Here is a 22,480-nt window from a genome sequence, read left to right on the forward strand (position 1 = left end):
CCCAGAATCGGACTTGAAATTATTTTAAATAATAATTAAATAGTTTTGTTGTTGTTAAGGTACACAAAACAAAAAAAAAAGTATAAAGTGTGCATATCATTGGAGACCGAGTTCTTTCAAAATCTGAAATAAAAAATGCAGGTCCGTATTTAAAAAAATGAAGTTGGTCTCTGCATCTCACACATTATCAGCTAATTTGAAAATCTAAAAATACTGTCAGATAGTCCTAATAAAGTAGCCATAAGAATGTGCAATTAGTTTTTTCATTTTCTAAAAAATAACGACAGGAAAAAATAAAATTGATTTTCAAAAAAATCCGTTTTTTTTTTCAAAAAACAGCAATTCTTGAAATTTTTAAAACTTTTTTAATGGCATCTTGGTGAACAGCCCAAGATGCAACTTTGCCCCAATTTAACCATCTCGATCTAACCATCGAATTTGTTGCACCCTGTATAGCGTAGTCGTATACAGCCCTGGTCACTTCATTTGCGTGGTCTGTATTTTAATGCATGCGACAGAAATAAATATAGATGACCGGTTGACAGACAAAAAGACAAAATAAAAAGCGGGATAAAGTGTTGCCGGTTTTTAAGTTTCTAGGAAAATGTGTGTAGAAAAAAAACTGTTTTAAAAACTTTCATGTATACTACTTAATGAAGATAATATATCTAAGCAAAATATAATCTATTACAGCGGTAGTAAAATGAGTAACTAATTGTGAAAAATAAAGTTCCAACCCCAGACGCAACATTTTTCATATACGCCGAGTATGTCTGTTGGAAAGAAGTGTTACTCATAAACAATTAAGTTATGAAATATAATTGAGGTAAGGTTTGGTATTTATTTTACAATGAGTGAGTGGTCTTGAATTTTAGTTTCATAATAGATACTTATATAAATAATAGAACACATTCTAATAATAGAACAGTTTATTTGTATTTAGTAGATATTTAGTGCAAAATAAATGTTTTACAAAATATTTTTTTCTCTTTGGTAGTCATCTAGACAAGGAGTGCGGTAATGAAAATGGTAACTCACTCAAAATGCATGAGTTAAGAGCTTCTTAACTGACTAACGTAGATAAAAATATTATATTTAACTACTATTTTTCGTTATTACTAACAGAATTTTGTGCAAACTACATATAGCTTTATGTCTTTTTTTGTATAATACTATGTGTTTCATCTGTTACGTTTTCTCATATATCTTACTTTCTTCTTAAATATGTATTGTAAGTCCGTTTGCAATATTTTTATATTTCTACAAACCCTGCAACAGTGCATCGGGCATCTGTAGCTCCTATAAAACAGAACTCTTGTTTAAATGCATACCTACAGAAATTTTGTTTAAATGCATCCCTAAAGGATATACTAGGGCCGTAAGGGCATACCTAAAGGATGTACTGTTCAGAAAAATATATTAACTTCTACAGGGTGGCAAAAAAGTAAGTAGATCGGGATGATTTTTTAATAGTTTCATAAAAATGTACCTACCTCCACCATTCTGATAACATATATAAGGAAACCTCCAGACATTTCCTAAATCCACGGCAAAACCTACAACAGCCAACAGGAACTCTACCTTCTTGTTCCATGTTTCTCGTCTTCGTTCGGGGGTTAAACCTACCACTACAACTCTAGTAATGTTGTCTTTGGATTTAGGGACAAGTTTGGCAGGATCTTTATTATTAACTGCAACAAAAAATAATTTACATCTAAACAAGTAAATGGCTAAAGGTGGGTTTTTGGTAATTTTTTAAAGTTTTATTTAAACGGGCTATTTTTAAACACTTAAATAAAATATTCTTTTGCCACAGTCTGGGTTTTTTGCACAAACACCATTGCGTTGAATGGAAACGGAAACCAGCTTTTCAGTGGCTCTTTACTAGTAAATCAAATTTGCCAAACCGACAAAAACTGTTACCGTTGCAAGAGGTTCTCAATATAATCGAAAAAAAAACAGCCACAACGATAGTTAAAAAAAATAAAAATCGATGTATTTTATATGTAAAATTATATGGGGAATGTCATTGATGTCCGTCATTGATTCAACCCTATATCTCAACGTGTTCCCGAGATAAAGGTCATGACAGACACGGATGTTTGTCCGTCCGTGATAAAAAGTGATCTTAGAAAGGTTCCGTTTTTCCTTTTGAGGTACGGAACTCCAAAAATATCTTTTCAAATAACTACCCCAAAAGAAGAAAGAAAAGACATGATTTGATTCCTTTAAAATCAAAGTACAGAAATGAAATTTCTTTTTTTAAATGGCTTGAATTTTATTTTGTAAAATTACTTATAATAATAAGTAGAACTACTCAATATAACAACTGTTTATTAGAACATATCTGAGTTATAGAGTATAATAATAAAAAAAAATGAAGTAGCTTAATGCATGACTTATCGAACACCGTATGCATAACTGACCAACACCGTAAAAATCGACACGGTTGGTCGATGAAATCACTTTATGAATAACTGTCTCGAAACTAGTCACCCCACCATGTGAGGGGTTTTTTGAAAAAATATATATAATTTTGAGTTATCATGCCTTTTATTCCTTCTTTTGAACCTCAAAAATATACCTAGACATTATTTAAAAACCAGCATGCTTGAACCAAACCAAATCACAGATACTTACGTCCAGTTTTGCTAGGTGATTTGGTACAGTTGTCTGTGGCGCCATCGTCAGCTGGACTGGTGGGTGGGTTGTGGTTGGCCTTGACGTGGTTGGTGCAGTTCTGGTCTTCTGGATCTTCTGGAGCACCGACCATCTTGGATGTCGAACAGTCGGGGCCTGGTTAGTGACGGTGCTCGAATAACGGGTACATGGTCTAAACTTTCAAGAGAACAGCTCTTTACTTTTAAATATTAACTTTAGAAAATATTGAGTTAGGCAATAAGGAATTTAAAAATAAAATTGTGAATATGTGTTAAATATAGTAATGAGCGATATATCAGAAACTGAGATTTAATTACTACTATATCAAAAAATCATGTAACGTAACTGTTACCGAAAATCGTACAAACGGTAAGAAAAAAAATCAAATAAATTGTGGCAGTTTTTTGAGCCGTTAAATAGTAGTACATCATATATGTAATATGTGTAAATTAAAATTATCATAAACGTAATAAACCATTTAAAAATTAAGCATCGTATAATATGGTTACAATTATTATAACTTCAAATCTAGCCATGAAACAGAGTGAAAGTCATGATCACATCACGCTTTTAAATCACTGATGTCTAACATCACGGTATCAGTTGTCACTTGTCACGACATTCTACATTAGTTATAGCCATAGAACAGTATGAAAGTCACGATTACGTCACCCTTTTAAATCACTGAGGTTAATAAATGCCGTTATTTACAGTATTAGTTAAAAGCGTGATTTAAAAATGACTGTATCGCTCATCCCTATTTAAATATTATATCGGCACAATATCTAGACCTTTAAATCCTCGAACTAACATATACAAACAATATTTTTATAAAGATATCTACAAACCAGAGAACACAAAATATACTAGAGCGTCTAATACAAAACAAATATAAGAAAAGTACGAAAAGTAAAAATGCTGAAAAACAAAATTGACAATGAACCTAACAAATGTTTATAAACACCAGAATTTTGAATTTATAATTTTTAGTATTAACAATCAAGCGCTGCTGTCTATTCTATTATTCTTTGGTTCATCGAGGTGTATATATTTTTAACATTTTAATATTAGAGGGATATTAAAAAAAAGGAATGATTGATGATGACTCTTTTTTCAATACTAAAAATAAATTTATTTTTCTTCGATTTAAAATTGTATACAGACTGCTATCCTGAAAAAAAAAACTCAAACTTATCTCCTCTGTGTTCTTTTGTCAATTTTGTTCTTTTGATGAAATATTTTGCAGTTTTTAAAGGGAGGATTTTTTTATTAAATTATCTGACATAAATGACGCCTAAAATTAACTAAGGGGGGGGGGGGGATGCAACCCCCCCAAAAAAAAACTCAAACCACTCAACGTAAGAAGCTCAATTTTGGCATACAGGTTGATTCTAGGGTGTAGAGGTTCGATAAGAAGGGATTTTTCGAAATTCCAGTTCCAAGAGGGTGAAACCACCCCTCAAATATTACAATATTTTATATTTAAAAACGGTCAAGTTTCCGAAAAAACGCTTAAACACGTATATTTTATTTTGTTTTTGTACATATTTTAAGATTTTTTAAAAATGTATACAGGGTGTTTCAAAAAATCTGGTCATTGATTAATCACAATCCTGCTTAAAGCGCTTGACGTAAAAAGCTGATTTTTGGAAAACAGATTGACTTTAGGGTGTAGAGGTTCGATAAGAAGGGATTTTTCGAAACTCGAATTCTAAGAGGGTGAAACTATCCCTCAAATATTAAAATATATTTTATTTAAAAATCGGTGAGTTTTTCGGAAAAAACTCTTAAACACGTATATTTTATTTTGTTGTTTTACATATTTTAAGATTTTTATAAATTTATACAGGGTGTTTCATAAAATATGACCATTGAGTAATCACGATTCTGCTTAAACTGCTTGACGTTTAAAGCTGATTTTGGCAAACGGATTGACTGTGGTGTGTAGAGTTCGATAAGGAGGGGTTCTCGAATCTCAAATTCCAAGAGGGTGAAACCGCCCCTTAAATATTACAATATTTGTTATTTAAAAAACGGTTAGTCTTTCGGGAAAACGTTTGGACAAACATAATTTATTTAGTTTTTTTACATATTTTGAATTTTTTTTTTTTATGGCATCTTGGTGAACAGCCCAAGACGCAACTTTGCCCCAATTTAACCATCTCGATCTAACCATCGAATTTGTTGCACCCTGTATAGCGTAGTCGTATACAGCCCTGGTCACTTCACTTGCGTGGTCTGTATTTTAATGCATGCGACAGAAATAAATATAGATGACCGGTTGACAGACAAAGAGACAAAATAAAAAGCGGGATAAAGTGTTGCCGGTTTTTAAGTTTCTAGGAAAATGTGTGTAGAAAAAAAACTATTTTAAAAACTTTCATGGATACTACTTAATGAAGATAATATATCTAAGCAAAATATAATCTATTACAGCGGTATTAAAATGAGTAACTAATTGTGAAAAATAAAGTTCCAACCCCATATGCAACATTTTTCATAAACGCCGAGTATGTCTGTTGGAAAGAAATGTTACTCATAACCATTTAAGTTATGAAATATAATTGAGGTAAGGTTTGGTATTTATTTTACAATGAGTGAGTGGTCTTGAATTTTAGTTTCATATCAGAATTTGATAATAGATACTTATATAAATAATAGAACACATTCTAATAATAGAACAGTTTATTTGTATTTAGTAGATATTTAGTGCAAAATAAATGTTTTACAAAATATTTTTTTCTCTTTGGTAGTCATCTAGACAAGGAGTGCGGTAATGAAAATGGTAACTCACTCAAAATGCATGAGTTAAGAGCTTCTTAACTCACTAACGTAGATAAAAATATTATATTTAACTACTATTTTTCGTTATTACTAACAGAATTTTTCTTACTAACAGAATTCTAAAATTAACTAAGGGGGGGGGGGAATGCTACCCCCCCAAAAAAAAACTCAAACCACTCAACGTAAGAAGCTCAATTTTGGCATACAGGTTGATTCTAGGGTGTAGAGGTTCGATAAGAAGGGATTTTTCGAAATTCCAGTTCCAAGAGGGTGAAACCACCCCTCAAATATTACAATATTTTATATTTAAAAAACGGTCAAGTTTCCGAAAAAAACGCTTAAACACGTATATTTTATTTTGCTTTTGTACATATTTTAAGATTTTTTAAAAATGTATACAGGGTGTTTCAAAAAATCTGGTCATTGATTAATCACAATCCTGCTTAAAGCGCTTGATGTAAAAAGCTGATTTTTGGAAAACAGATTGACTTTAGGGTGTAGAGGTTCGATAAGAAGGGATTTTTCGAAACTCGAATTCTAAGAGGGTGAAACTATCCCTCAAATATTAAAATATATTTTATTTAAAAATCGGTGAGTTTTTCGGAAAAAACTCTTAAACACGTATATTTTATTTTGTTGTTTTACATATTTTAAGATTTTTTATAAATTTATACAGGGTGTTTCATAAAATATGACCATTGAGTAATCACGATTCTGCTTAAACTGCTTGACGTTTAAAGCTGATTTTTGGCAAACGGATTGACTGTGGTGTGTAGAGATTCGATAAGGAGGGGTTCTCGAATCTCAAATTCCAAGAGGGTGAAACCGCCCCTTAAATATTACAATATTTGTTATTTAAAAAACGGTTAGTCTTTCGGGAAAACGTTTGGACAAACATAATTTATTTAGTTTTTTTACATATTTTGAAATTTTTTTAAAAATCATACAGGGTAAAAAGCTTATTTTACAACTTAAGCTTTTTTAAACTGCTTGACGTAAAAAGCTTATTTTTGGCAAACGGATTCTTCGAAAATCAAATTCCAACGAGATGAAACTACCCCTCACGTATTACCAAGTTATATAATAATATCGCCATATTGTTTTTTCTCATGCTGACATAAATGTGAGAAAATTTTATCCAGTTTGTATGTTCATGGAAATTCTTGCTTTGCTTTATCATCACCATTACAAATGATTAATTCGACGCGAACGAAGTCGCTGGTACATGCTAGTTATTAAATAAAATATTAAGGATGGTACGATTTTATTTTAATTTTAGAGTTGTCATAACAATAATTATTTATACATGTTATAATGTTCAATAATGTTAAATTTAAATTATAAATTAATAAAACAATTTTTTTTAAAACAAGGGTTTTTATTCCTATCACGATACATTATTACATGTATTATGGCCTCAAAAAAAAGTGGGAAGTTGGGAAAATTGTTTGTCCTCCCCCCCCCCAAAAAAATTATAGCGTCACCACTGCAGTTATGTATCTGCGTTTTATTGCTTCATATCAGGCACAAGAAGGGCCTGGTAACGTAACAACGACGTCACCTAGAACACATTTCCTTTAAAGGAACAAAATGCTCAATGGGGTGTCACTTCTGACCCAGTCAACTGCAGGGAGTAGGGATAAGATCTCTCTCACACAATAAGCCTTTTTCCACTCTCTACAGTTTTCAGCTATTATTATTATTGTTTGTGCATCAACCGTAAATAGTGACATTTACAATTATAATTTCACTATTTCAGTGTTCAGATAAATTTACACACTGACAATAAGTGAATCATTTTTTCTACAAAAATGATCCTAATAATCCTAGGAATAATTTATATGGGTTTAGCTAGTATCAAAATATAAATTTAACTTTTGTTTAAAAGTAATGAAAAAAACAGTGTTTAAAAGTAATGAAAAAAACAATAAAATTAATCTAATCATAACATAAACAGAAGTAACAGAACTTGGATGTGATAAATTAATAACGATTTTTAATTTTTGTATTGAATATTTTGTAAAAAAAATTTTGTTCAATGCCCTCGAGTAAATTCATTTCTACTGCTCCTAACACTTAGTTCAGTCATTGGGGATCAAAAAAGGAGCCTGCTTGGACAAAAGTGCGGAAGTTTTGCAACTTTGCAGGTTTATAGGCTTTGGGGTCCCTAACTAATATCCATCAAATGCACATTTCCAGACTTGCCGCCGGCGCCGCCATCTTCCCAAGATGGCGCCCAAAATCGGAAACTATGCGTTTTTCGCGAAAATTTGAGGAGAGCAAAATTAAAGAGAATAAAATTTCCTATAAACAAGGTTTTATGAGAATTTTCGCTAAAGTCAACCGTTTAGGCACAAAATCCCAGGAAATTTTTCAATTTTGCGATTAGGGTTCACTAAAACTAGTTTTAGTTTAGTTTCTTCAATTTTGTCATAAAACAGTGGCGTATCATTAATTCGTTCATTAATATATGAATAATTAATTGTCGTGCTGGACAGCATTCATTGCGAACTTACCACCATGCACCAGGATCAGCATTGGTCTGGTTGTACCAAATATGTCGAAGAATGGGGTTGAAAGAAAACAAAAACAGGCATTACTCCAGTCACATCGTTGAAAGATCCAGCTCCAAAATCCCTGTTGGCATTTTTATCCTGTAAATGGAAAACCAACAATTATGGTAAAGCCTGCGGATGCAGAAAAGCAGGATTAAAATGTTCAATGATTTATGTATACTGCAATGGGAAATCCTGTGACAACGTCACTGAATTGTTACTCGACGAATCCGATGAAGAGGAGTTGGACTTGCCTGTAGATATCCCTCTGGCGGCTGAAGATGAAGAGTTGAACGTATTGAGAGACCACCCTGATGAGCCCAGCACAGCAGACACAATCGACTTTGACATCAATGAGCCAGATCCGTCGGTCTTGTGCAGATAAGTTAAAGTTTTTAATTTATCTAGTGGAGTAGGCTTCCGGAGAGACCACGTTAAAATAAACGCGCCATATACTTTACCTCTTGGGTGGCGTGAAAACAAGTACACATTTTCAATAATTAAAATTAATTATTCATAAATTAATGAGCGAGTTAATAATACGCCACTGTTTTATGACAAAATTGAAGAAACTAAACTAAAAATAGTATTAGTCAACCCTAATCGACATTTGATTTCGGAAAATCGACTATACATAATATATCATATTTTACGCAAAATTGTAAATTTCCAAGGATTTTGTGCCTAAACGGTTGACTTCAGCGAAAATTCTCATAAAACCTTTTTTATAGGAAATTTTATTCTCTTTAATTTTGCTCTCCTCAAATTTTCGCGAAAAAAGCATAGTTTTCGAGATATTCACAAAATACCGATTTTGGGCGCCGGCAAGTCTGGAAATGTGCGTTTTATGGATTTTAGTTAGGGAACTCCCAAAACCTATAAACCTACAAAGTTGCAAAACTTCCGGACTTTTTTCCAAGCAAAAATCCCCAATGACTGAACTAACTGGTCTTTAGAGGAGTTAGTTCTTACTACCTGTTAAAGAAAATATGAACCCCAGTACTTTATAACCATCACTGGCCTGTCCGAAGATAATGCTACATTTTTAGAGCTCCTAAGTTTTCAATAATTATTTAAAGTATAAAACACGGTTAAAAGACAATTATCTACAAACATCAGGATATTCAATTAGTATTAATTTAGTACTCAAGAGCTGTATTATTTATTCTTAAATTCATCGATGTTGTATATATTTTACAATTTGTTTTTAACCAAAAGCGAAAATAAGTTTATTTACATTTGATTATAAATTACATACAGACTGCTAGCCTGAAAAAACAAGATTTCAGCTTCTCTTTGTTACGATATCACCGTTGTTTTTTTATTAAATAATACTCCGTATATTTTGCAATTTTTGAAGAGAGAAAATTTTTGATATAAATGATACCTAAAGACTTCTCTTAAACGAAATATGGATCCTGTTCGCCTATTTTATGACCATAACTGACCTGTCTGTAGACAATTGTAGGTGTTAATTATGTGGGAGGGAGAAGTTAATCACCGCGACCTTACAGATCTATTGTTTCCCCCGTTTTTGAGTTATAACTCATCATACAGTCTCAGGGCTTACACAAAAGGTAGTATCTGAGAACTGTGAGGGTTTTACAACGGTTTTACAGAGATTAGTTCTCCATCTCCGATATCAATCGTACCAATGGTTATGGCAAGAATGGTCGTCGCCTCGGCAAAAATTATGTCAAACCGCCTGCACCCATATATAGAAAAAATCCTTCCAGAATCGCAAACGGGTTTTCGTACCAACCGCGGCACCGTCGATTCCATATTTTCCATCCGTCAACTACAGGAAAAAGTAAAAGAGCAGCAGTCTAAACTTTATGTTGCATTTATCGATCTAACAATCTTCTTTATCGAACTTTTTCATAATTGCCCAAGCCTTCGACTCTGTGAACAGAGATGCGCTTTGGGCAATTATGAAAAAGTTCGGAGTACCCTAGTACCCAACAAATTTCTTACAGTGTGTAAAAGCCTACATAACAACAAGTCAAGAGTGTCACATCATGGATCACTGAGCGATCCATTCCTAACAGATACAGGAGTTAGGCAGGGATGTGTCTTAGCGCCTCTCCTATTCAACATATTGATGGCAGCGCTCTCCATTATAGTGGACAGCAAACTGCAGGAGAGAGGATTTGGCATTAGATACAGATACGACGGCGGTCTGTTCAACATAAAAAGACTCAGGGCAAAAACACGTACAAAATTCATCGCAGAACTTCAATACGCTGACGACTGCACTCTAGTTGCAAACACGGTACAACAATTACAAGAAATGTTGAACACATATACCTGGGCATACGAGGCTTTGGGCCTTAAGCTAAACATCGACAAAACTAAAATCATGTGCACTCCCCCGGAAGATCACAACAAGGCGATAAAAATCGGAGAAGAACTATTGGAATATGTGGCGGCATTCAATTACCTTGGCAGTTTGATTTCGGAAAAGGCCAATATTGACTCTGAAATTCAGCACAGGATTAGTAGCGCCTCAAGAGCATTCTGGAAGTTAAAAGACAGGGTTTTCTACAATCATGACTTGAATACAAAAACAAAACTTGCAGTGTACCGAGCAATTATAATCCCCCACCATGTTATATGGGAGTGAAACCTGGGTGTCGTACCGCCGACACATAAACGCATTAAACAAGTTGCAACAGAGACACCTTAGACAACTCTTAAGAATCCGGTGGTTCCATCATGTCTCAAACGTATCGGTCCTTGAAAAACCTAACTGCGAGCGTATTGGAGGCATGGTTACAAAATCCCGCTTAAGATGGGCTGGTCACGTATGCATAATGCAAGAAAACAGCATACCAAAATCTCTGCTTTACGGTGAGCTTGTAGACGGTAAGAGGAGGCCGGGTGGAAAACTGAAAAGGTACAAGGACATTTTCCACGAAAACTTAAAGGGGATTAACGTGCAGAATGAGTGGGAAATAGCAGCTCACAATAGAACTCAATGGAGAAAAGTTGTAAACTCAGCTAACAGCGCCAACCAAAAAGTAAAGAGGCAACGAAGCAATGAGATTTTTGAATGCCCGGAGTCTGTAGGCAGATAACATCACGTATCGGGCTTTTCAGTCACAGAAAAGCTCATGAAAGAAAACGCCTTGCGTGACCATCTTCTTTATGTGTGTCGAATACTCGTTAGCGAGTAACGGCTGTATGTATGTATGTATGTACGTCGTCTCGGCGCACACAGTGATAAGATGTTCTGGTGTTCCCCCATTTTTCCCACAGAATCTGCATTCCCCGTTATTTCTTAACTTCAATCTACTGAGTTGTTTATTGAAGAGACAGTGTCCTGTTAAAAACCCTGTGACAATCCGAAGATTGTTCCTACTTAAATATAGGAAAATCTTTGATTCTGCTCGGTCTAAGTCCTGATAAATTTCTTCGAGTGTCTTAGACAGTTGGAGGATGGAGGATTCCTATTTCAGATTCTCTGAAGATACTGCTGCATACTTATGATAACAATGTTTCAGATATATAAGAAAATGACCGTTGTCTTGAAATATATCTTGATGCGGGCGACCCAAGCTCAGTTGTCGCGATTAAAATCCTTATTAAAATCAACCGAAAGGGCTGCGATTCGTCCTCAAAGCCACGCTCCGTCGGTCCTTTGAGAGGCATCGCGGCGGATAATACGGTCGTCGCGACGCTTACGGTGATCCCTCTGTTGCGGCGTCCGGAAATACCGCCAAAGGACGAGTCTAACTCGATTAGGAGCGGATGTTTTTCATTAAAACCATAAACTAGGCAAATATTTTTTTGGTCTAATTTTAAACTCGGTCGTCCACTGTTTTGTTAGGGTTGCCAAACCGTCCTCTATTCCAGAGGATAGTCCTCTTTTTGATCTCCCTGTCCTCTTATGTCTCACGTCCTGAAACAGTCCTCTTTTTTACATACCAGACTAAATATCTAAAAAATATTCGTCTATCGCCAGAATGCTTTAAAAATCATTAATCTGTTTATTTCACTACAGATACTGATACTGTGTCTTTTGTACAGAAAAGAATAATGAAGAAATATTTATGTACCAAGAAATATTTGTGGAAGCGATAAACATGTTTAACTATTTTATGTTTACTTACTGTTAGCATGTGTTTTGAAAAAAAAGTTTTGTTGAAAATTTGAGTACACATTTTTTAAGAAAGTAAGATAGACCATCAATCGCATACCGTTATTGAAATAACTTTTTGGTAAATACTAGACATTTGGGCGAGGTTTCGAAAAATGTTTCGCATGTGCCTCTTTTTTACCCTCTCGTCCTCTATACCCTCGTCGTCTAATTTGATGCAAAATTGAGTGTGTGCTCATTTCCTTTAATTTACTTTTCTGGTTTAAACAAAAACAAAATGAATGAAACATGACAGAAACTAAAGCAGCTTTATTTCTAGTTGTCTTTTTATTGATTTTCCATAATCACAAAGAAACTAATAAAAATAATGAAAATAATAAAGAGTGGAAATACCAAAAAGTAAAGGTAAGTCCCAAATTTTTCAATATCAAGATATTAAATTAGAAATGTGATAAATACTATGGCTGCGTGTCCTAACAAAAGTTACAAGTACCAAGCGAAAGCGTCTATTGTTTATGTATATATTATATGTGTTTTAAAAGATATTTTAAAAACTTATTAGTTTCAGTTCTACTGTGTTTTTCTCATTTAACTCGAAAAAATAATTTTGGCACTTATCCCTTTTGGTATTTCTACTCTTCAATTATGAAAATGGCTTAGTGTAAAATGTAGTGGCTAACAACATAATAACAAAGAGTAAAAAGCAGTGGTGGACTAAGGGGGGGGGGGGGTCGGGCGCAGGCGGTCCGCCCCGGCCCCCGTCTTTTAGGGGGCCTCCAAATCTTAATAAGTAATGTTTTATTCAACTGGCAAACAAGGCCAATATGTGTTATAAAGTAGTTATACAGCAGTAGTTATAAAGCAGTTTGTAGGTGGAGTATGCAAACCATCCGTATACGCCAACTATAAACAGTATAAATGGAAGCAGATATTTACTTAATTATCAATTATGAGGCCCCAGTAATTGTCAATGGCATTTTCTATTTAGGAAATTAAATCAAGTGGTAATTTTCTTTGTTTAAAATATGGAATAATTATTATTTTTTATATATTTTGAGACTGAATTTATTTATTTTAGCTTTTAAGTTATTTTTCAATGGTTTCATTATTTATTTTTACTGAAAAAATATTTTAAATTACAACCAATGCACAGTATAACTTGTATTCTAGCTTCATTACTGATAATGAGCAGTAAAGTCTTTAGTATAACGGGGGCCACGGGCCTGAGACAGCGAAGGGGCCCCTCGGATCTTGGAGGACTTACAAAATCACGATATTTTGTAAGAAAATGTATTTTCGCGAAATTTAGTGATTATCAATGTCATATAATAATGGCGGTAGCTGTCATGGAACTGAGCGATTAAAAAATTATCATAAATATTTTTTTTTCAAATGGAAACTTTTTTTATTTCACTAGTGAAAAGGTTTTCCAAAACGTTACGTTTTAACTAGACATATTCCTATACCTAAAATAAATCGTTTTTAAGTTATTTAAGATTTAGTTTGAAAACGTATATTTTTCTTGATTTTATCTAGCTTCTAGTTTCCTTTTAGTGTCAAACAGTCAGACAATTTATTTCCAACTGTCAGAAAATGAATTATTTGAATTTCCTATATTATAACTACTGCTGCCTTGAAAGTGCATTTCTATAAATATATCTCGTATTTTCGTTCTTTAGTGATATCTAATAGTTGATATTTTAATAATATACCGTACGATAAAAAAACAGCGCAAACTGAGCTTGGAAATGATGATCGATAATCTACTGTCATAGGCTACTGGTTAAAATCAAGAAAAATATACGCTTTAAAGCTAAATCTTAAATAACTTAAAAACGATTTATTTTAGGTACAGGAACATGTATATTATATAACAAATTTTAAAAACGAAAGTAACGAAAGCCTTTTCACGAGTGAAATAAAAAAGTGGATTTCCATTTGAAAAAAAAATGATTTATGATAATTTTTAATCGCTCAATTCCATGACAGCGGCGGCCATTATTATATGACATTCAGACAATTTAATTTTTGACATAGATAGCCACATGTCTTCTCTTTATGGTACAGTGGCTGTGGCAATCATTAAATTTGACGTTTAGGCTATATACATATTTTTGACAGGCAGTTTTTTTCCTCTGAAAATTATATTTTTTTTTTCTCAAAAAACGGTTAACGTTAGGTATACAGTGTTTAATATCAAAATTCATAAAATTTTACAGAGAATTTAAGTATGTAATAAAAAATGGGGTCACCCATTTAAAATAAGAAATTTGCTGTCAACTTCCGGTACTTCAGAAAGTGCCGCCATATTGAAAATATTTTTAATCGATAGATCTCATTGTAAAACAATGATATGCACAAAATCTCGTATCTAGATATTGTATTCTCTAGAAACTTCTAACGCAGGCTCAGCCTGGGACACCCTGTATAAATACTTGAATTTTGTCAACCATTACATACGTCATTCAATTTCTACAAAATGTGCATTAGACGTATATCATTATCTAAACAGACCGGGGGCCACATTTAGCTTCGCCGCCCCGGGCCCCCGACAGGCTTAGTCCACCACTGATAAAAAGAGTAAAATATGACTCGCTTACTATCAGAACAGAATTCAAACTAAAAAAAATGATAGACTGTTTACTTCATTACTAGTTTTCACATGATCCACCAACAAAAAGAAAAGAGAAAAAACTTACTACGATATTTCTCTTTATTATTACCTTTATTTAATAAGGAAAACTACTAAGATAGTTTTCCTTATTAAATAACTTAGGTCAGGAACTTGGAACACCCTCAAAATGAAAATTTTACTCCTCCAGCTCCCAGTAGATGACATACCAAAAATGTACAACTTTAAGAAACACCTCTCTGTAGTCTTGACCAACAAAAAGAATTGGAAAATAGAAACGTTTGCTAGGTAGTTTAAAGACCATACCATAACGTGGAACACTGATGCTCCCAAAACCAAATCAGGAACAGAGATAGGAACAACGAACAAATGGGAAAGATGCGTAAGACAAACCAACTTATCGTAGAGAGGAAGTATCAAAAGCAGCTTCTAGAGCGATCAACTCAGGAACCATAAATTCAAAGTCGAAGAATGTCTAGAGAAGCTGAACAAATTAGGCAAAGAAAATAAAATCCTCCTTCTTTGGGCGTCAGCCCACCAAGAGAGAGAAGGTAATGAAAAAGCAAAGGATCTAGCTAGAAAATGAGCGAACAATCCACTAACCGGACAAGAACCGTTCTGTTTCCCAAATGGAAACCAACTTAAAGTAGAGATGGGCAAAAGTAACCGGTTTTTTGAATAACCGGTATTTTCCTCTAAAATAACCGGTTATTTAAAGGTAGTTTTTTTTCACCAATTAACCTAATAACCTTGCATTACGTTCAATAACCTATAGCCGGTTATTTTTTAAAAAATCGTACTTGTTTAAAACAAGTAAAAATTAAATATTAGCTGTTTGAATTGTAAATTTCGAAGAAGCGAACGGCACGGATCTTCCCGATATTATGACGATAACGGGAGATCCCGCTCCCGCTCCAAAAACGAAAATACACACAACCAAACTTATATGGAATCACTCTTTATTTCTGACTTAATTTCTTGCAAGGATAAAAATTGGTATACAACTTTAAGATAAGGCATTTTGTTGTAAGTAGACATGATAATAAAGAATAAACGACTGCTACAATTTATTTTCTTTTGAATTTTGTGTTCAGTAGTAAAATCACGATTGTCCGGTAATTGTCATTCAATCCAAAGAAATTAAAAAATGCCTTACGTTTGATTAACAGATGTATAGAGGGGAAGAATTATTGCTCTCACAGAATAAGAAATGCTCCAGAAAGACGTAGCAGAGATTAGCAGAGATAGTAGGCGTTACCCAGGGTGTTGTGTCGAAAACATATGCAAGATACTTGAAATTAGGAACACACAAGGATAGGCCCAGACAAAGTCGTCAAAGAGTCACATCTGAACAACAAGACCGCCTTGTGTGCTAAATTGCTAGAATAAGTCCCAATGTCTCTCATCCAGAGCTACAAAGATAACTTCTAGCAGCTACAAGTGTGAACATTTCAGTTGAAACCATAAGAAAAAGGATTCGTGCACGAGGGTTTTACAGTAGGAGAGAGTTACGGATCCCACAGTTATCTCGGCAAAATAAAATTGACCGGCTAAATTGATGCCTTCAACATCAAAACTGGACAACTGAGAATTGGCAAAATATTCTTTTTTCGGATGAGACCAGAATTGACCTAAGATCAGATAACCATCGAATTCGGGTTCTCAGAGCTCCAGGTAGACGAGAGATACTTCAGGCTGCCAAATCCGTACCAAGATATAAAGGAGGAACTGTAATGTTCTGGGGAGGTATTATACTAAGAGCAAAAACTCCATTGTTACCACTTCAACAAATTTAACCGGGTCGGAGATATGTTGATTTGGTGCTAGAACCAATCGTTAGTCTTTGGAGAGCTGCAATTGGGGATAATTTTAATTTCTTCCACGATAGTGCACCTCCCCATACCAGCAGAGTGACTAGAGAATGTCTTGAAACGGAAGGTGTCATACTTTTGGACTGGCCTGCCTATTTACCAGATCTAAACCCTATCGAACACTTGTGGGACTAGCTCAAAAGAAGGGTTAGAGCTCGTCGAAACAATCCAGGAAATCTCGCATAGCTTATTGATGCAGCATTAGCATAATGGGAAAACATACCCCAAGACAACGTGGATAATTTAATAAGAAGCATACCAGCGCGGATAGAAGCTTGCATAAGGGCTAGAGGTGGCAACAAGGAATATTAAAATTATCAATTTTATTTTTGTTTATGCTTTTTGGCCATTAAAAATTTAAATCTTAATTTCGTTTCAGAAACCAAAAAAATACCATTTTGTTTATTTTGGGAACTGATTAATTTTTTTTATTCCTATATGGATTATTTTTCATTAAAAGTCATTTGTAAGGACTGAGTTTTATTCATAAACAGAAAATTTTCATACAACTCAAAAATCATGAAAAATAATAGATGATTCCATATAAGTTTGGTTGTGTGTATATGACATCAAACATCAAATGTCAAAATTAAATCAAGCATCAGACGTTGCATCAGACGAACCCTGATGATAATAATCAAAACAACGGCCGAATGGCCCTGACAGGTCAGGCCGTAAAACAAAGTACTAATGCCATAGACTACTACTAGCCACCAGCTAGCCAAGTGATACGAACCTAACTTCAAATAGATTCTCTAAATTCTATATTTAAATTTTAACCGACTTTAACGGATTTTCAACGGTTATTCAAAAGTTTTCCATGGTTTCGCCCAGTTTCACCCACGTTTCACCGTAAATATATTTTATTTGTAGTTTGAAGTCTCTCTTGAAGCTTAGACGAATACAAAATTGAAGTTCAAGTAATGAATGAAGATAATCTTTCATTATTTATTCATTCAGTCGGAGACTGAATGAATAAATAGGGAGTTATTAATATATAATAATAAATAATAATATATATAAATAGGGAGTTAAAAATAAGGAGTTATTTTTCTTTGGTATTTGATTAAAATAGCTTGGTTGTAGATTGTAGAACTTGTGAGTTGTGTGGTTTATTTGAACATTAAGTAATTACAATTACTAGCACAGATAACACATAATCTGATAATAATGATTATGTGTTATCTGTGTTACTAGTTTTAATATCATATCCATGTCTACTCAAAAAAGTGAGGTTAGCATTTTTATTTAAATTCATTTTGTACACATATACATACTTACACTGCTACATTCTCTATTTAATCATGAGATTTACTAAGTTTATTATCTAAATTTGAAGTAGACCTATGGAGTGTAGAGGTAAGTAAACCTATAGGAAAACTAAATATTTAGTTTTGCTAGGTTAGGTTATTTGAATAACCGGTTAATTTGTGTCGGTTAATTTTGTCAAGTTATTATTTTTTAAAGATAATTCCGGTTAACCTATAACGGGTTTTTTACCAATAACCGCCCATCTTTAACTTAAAGCAGAACTCAAGAACCTGGAAGACTCCATCCATAACTTGGAATGGGAATCCTCCAACGGTCTAAGACATTTGCAAAAAATTCTCATGACTTACTATCTTCTTCTATCGAGAAAAATCAAAAATTTCCCTTGATTTAACTAAGAAAAATCTTCGAATTGTCACAAGGTTTTTAACAGCACACTGTCTCCTCAATAAACACCTCAGTAGCACAAAATATACTAAACTCAGTAGATTGAAGCTAGGAAACAACGGCGGCAAACACCAGAACACCTCATCACTGAGTGCAAGGAGACGACAGCCATTCGTGCCCTAACCTTTAGCACGACTGATGTCGGAGATAGAGAACTAACCCGTCCCAGATACTGACTTTTGTCAAAGCCTTGAAACTGTATGATGAGTTATCACTCAAGAAAGGGAGACACAACAGATCTATAAATATCCCCCCCTCCAATACAATCTACAATCTATCAAATAACTTATAATGATTTGTTCCCTGATTATTACTGTTTATTAATGACACTACTTTAAAAAAGAATTTCTTTTTAATATCTCGTTACTGAATATCTCTTTCTTATTTCTTTTATTGCTTAGATAAGCTCTTCTTTTTAACGAGGATCGAAATTTTTTAACTTCCGCTTCTGGCTTTCTCTATACGAAGCCAATACGGCACGTTAGCGATCCCGGATCCGTGCCCTTATTGCCACCTGAAAAAGAAATAATCCCCCGCCTGAAATAATATTTGACTCGATATTATTTCGCGCTGAATACGAAAATGTCGCCGTTCTTCGTCCGTTTTCAGCCGGGATGTGCATCCAGAGCTTCCTGCGATGTCCTCATTAACGGATATATCCAGTAACAATAGTCTTTGTGTTTTAACTATGGTCTAACAGGCAGGTTTGATGGAAGTGAAAGTCTTTTGTAGATTAGAAAATAACGATTTATTGTTTCCATTAACTACATTCCAAAAACAAAAGATTCTTTTCTAATTTTGACATTTAAAGTGGCAAATTTTATAATCCTTTGGCGTTTTTAAAGATGTTTCATTTCTTAACTAGGTACGAAATATTTTTCTTTTCGCAACTAGCGATAAAATAAATGATTCAAGAGAGGCAAATTTGTTGCCAGTTTAATAAGTTTTTGCTGATAAGGTGTCAAAAGGTTTTTTAAATAACGTTCATAGTCAACTGAAATATTTAGTAGTGTCGGTGGTCAAAAAATGGGATAGGGTGGTCCGAACTGTATTCCGGAAACTTCGGCAGCATATTCTGCAGATAAAAATAAGTAAAAAAGTTCGTATAAATGTATGTCTTAAAATGCTTAGTTTCGGAGATACAGGGTGTAGAAGTTTCATTTTTATTTCAATTTTTTCTAAATAATTTCTGAAGTAACGTCAATATCTGGATGAAAATTGGTGTCTGGGGGCCTTGTGATACGAGAAATTTGATTTTGATGTCAAAATGGCTCCTATTTGTAGGGGGCGCCACCTACATGCCTTTTGACTGTTATGGAGAGTAATAACTTTTCGACGGTACCTGTATAAAACTACTAACTAAAGAAATATACATTTCCATGGTCGTTTACGTAAAAAATGTCTCTTGGTAAAAATCGCTACGAGCAACCGTTCTCAAGATTTTTAAAATAGAAATAGTCAATACATGTCATTATTGACTAAAAATAAGCACACGTTGAATAGAGTTATTTGACTGAAATAATAAATGTCTATTTTTTTAAATTAATCATAAATTTTTCTGCGAAAAAATGATGATTAAACAGTTTCTGAGGGACTTTTGGCACAAAAAGATTTCAAATTTGAGATTTCAGTCTAATAACTATTTGGTCAACATGTTTAATTTGTCAATGATGACAGGTATTGATAATTTCAATTTCAAATATCTCGTGAACCATTACTCGTAGCGATTTTTACCAAGAGACCATTTTTTATATAAAAAAAGTTGTATATTTATACTTTTTTACTCAGTAGTTTTATACAGGTATGGATGAAAATTTATTACTCTTCAAACCAGTTAAAGCATATGTAGGTGGCGCCCTCTACAAGTAGGAGTCATATTGACATGAAATCAAAATTTCTCATGATCAAAACTGCCAGACACCAATTTTCATCAAATATTGACGTTACTTCTTAAATTAGGTATTTGGAAAAAATCGAAATAAAAATGAAATTTCTACACCCTGTATCTCCGAAACTAAGCATTTTAGGACATACATTTATACGAACTTTTTTACTTATTTTAGTCTGCAGAATATGCTGCCGAAGGTTGCGGAATACAATTCGGACCACCCTGTATAAAATTCTCGCGTCACAGTTGGAGTTAAGCTTGATTTTCATGCATCCGTTATCCGACGATACGTTGATACGATATTAATTTTATTGGTTGAATTTAAAGACTTTGATTGGTTAGAAACGGTTAACCAATCGAAGCCTTTAAATTCAACCAATAAAATTAATATCGTATCGTCGGACAACGGATGCATGAAAATCAAGCTTTACTCCTCCGAAACGGCTTAACCGATTTTGATTAAATTTTATGTGTATATTCAGTAGGTCAGAGAATAGGTTGTTACCTACTTTTTATACCCCTAAGTGATAAGGGTGGTCCATCCCATTTTTGTTTATTTTTCGGACAATTTTTTTATGATGTGACATTAAAAAATACATACAACCCTAAATTTTCACCCTTCTACCATCAACCCATATTTTTTAATAGTGATATTAATAATTCAATCATTTTAAACCCCGTGAATAAAAGTAACTGTTTCCCCATAAAAATTATTTATATGGCAAAACAAAGTCTGCCGGGTTAGCTAGTTTATATAAAAATACTACGTAGAGTCTATTTACCAACAAGTTGCATAAATATTATCTTTATTTTAACTTAGAAAATGCATTTAAAGTCTTCTATTGTAGAATGTTGACTCTTCAAATATAGGTGAAAGAAATCAGAAGCTAATCGAAATTATGAACAGCGCACAACAGAGCTTCACATCTGCAAGTATGAATAAAACCAATAAGATTACTCGTGGCAAGAAGATAAATAACAACTACTACATTACTCATGGCAAGAAGAAGAGAGCTAAGGGGAGGTTGTTCATCAATTTCAATAGAGCTGAAACAACTTAATAGAGGCATTTCGAAGGCAATTAGACAGGATATAAGACAATATAACATGGAAAAAATATCCATTATTATAGAAGTGTTACGTTTTTTGTTGGTTCCGTGTGGATAGAAAGTCTAATTGTATTTAAACACTATTTATTTTACAATAACGATAAAACTACTTAAAGAACTATTTATAACTTATTTACTATTTATCTAACTATTTATCTAAAAGGAATTTATTTTGAATTTAGCGCGGTAACTGTAACTGTACGCGTCGACCGGCTATGTCTGTCTTCCTCAGACCCCAGTCGCGTCGGCTTATATATGAGAGAAACAGACAATCCAGATTTGACTCGAATTTTCTTAGCCGCGTTCTTTGTCTCACCAGCTTCTATTCGTTCTCGAACGGCGCCGGGCGTATTAGTCAGCTTGGACCTTTGTCTATGGCTTAGGCCGAGTTCACACGGGTCCGCAACAGAAGGAACAGCTGAATGAAAGTAAGGAGAAAAACACAAAGGGGAAGAGAAATATTTGCAAATTAAGTCGCCGTTCTTCGTCCGTTTTCAGCCGGGATGTGCATCCAGAGCTTCCTGCGATGTCCTCATTAACGGATATATCCAGTAACAATAGTCTTTGTGTTTTAACTATGGTCTAACAGGCAGGTTTGATGGAAGTGAAAGTCTTTTGTAGATTAGAAAATAACGATTTATTGTTTCCATTAACTACATTCTAAAAACAAAAGACTTTTCTAATTTTGACATTTAAAGTGGCAAATTTTATAATTCTTTGGCGTTTTTAAAGATGTTTCATTTCGCAATTAGTTACCAAATATTTTAATTTTTGGAACTAACGATGAAGTAAATGATTCAAGACAGGCAAATTTGTTGCCACTTTAATAAGTTTTTGCTAATAAGGTGTCAAAAAGTTTTTTAAATAACGTTCATAATCAACTGAAATATTTAGTATTGTCGGTGGTCAAAAAATCTTGTATATCTAATATACAGGGTGGTCCGAACTGTATTCCGGAAACTTCGGCAGCATATTCTGCAGATAAAAATAAGTAAAAAAGTTCGTATAAATGTATGTCTTAAAATGCTTAGTTTCGGAGATACAGGGTGTAGAAGTTTCATTTTTATTTCGATTTTTTCTAAACAATTTCTGAAGTAACGTCAATATCTGGATTTTAAATTGGTGTCTGGGAGTTTTGTGATACGAGAAATTTGATTTTGATGTC

The 22,480-nt window shown here is 33.7% G+C and overlaps 1 protein-coding gene across 1 annotated transcript in view; it reads right to left on the reverse strand.

Annotated features, from left to right (window-relative positions):
- The window catches only part of LOC115874818 (sodium-dependent serotonin transporter), an 88,069-nt gene that overhangs the window by 53,005 nt on the left and 12,584 nt on the right, over positions 1-22,480 (reverse strand). The window contains exons 2-3 of the mRNA XM_030890117.1: positions 2,641-2,833; positions 1,494-1,691 (exon numbers count right to left, since the gene is read on the reverse strand). Coding sequence (XP_030745977.1) covers positions 1,494-1,691; positions 2,641-2,773 — 331 coding nt within the window. The 5' untranslated portion in view covers positions 2,774-2,833. The remainder of the gene's footprint in view (positions 1-1,493; positions 1,692-2,640; positions 2,834-22,480) is intronic.

The sequence above is a fragment of the Sitophilus oryzae genome, unplaced genomic scaffold (assembly GCF_002938485.1).
Source record: "Sitophilus oryzae breed Bouriz unplaced genomic scaffold, Soryzae_2.0 scaffold_1297_pilon_pilon, whole genome shotgun sequence".
Taxonomy (NCBI): domain Eukaryota; kingdom Metazoa; phylum Arthropoda; class Insecta; order Coleoptera; family Curculionidae; genus Sitophilus; species Sitophilus oryzae.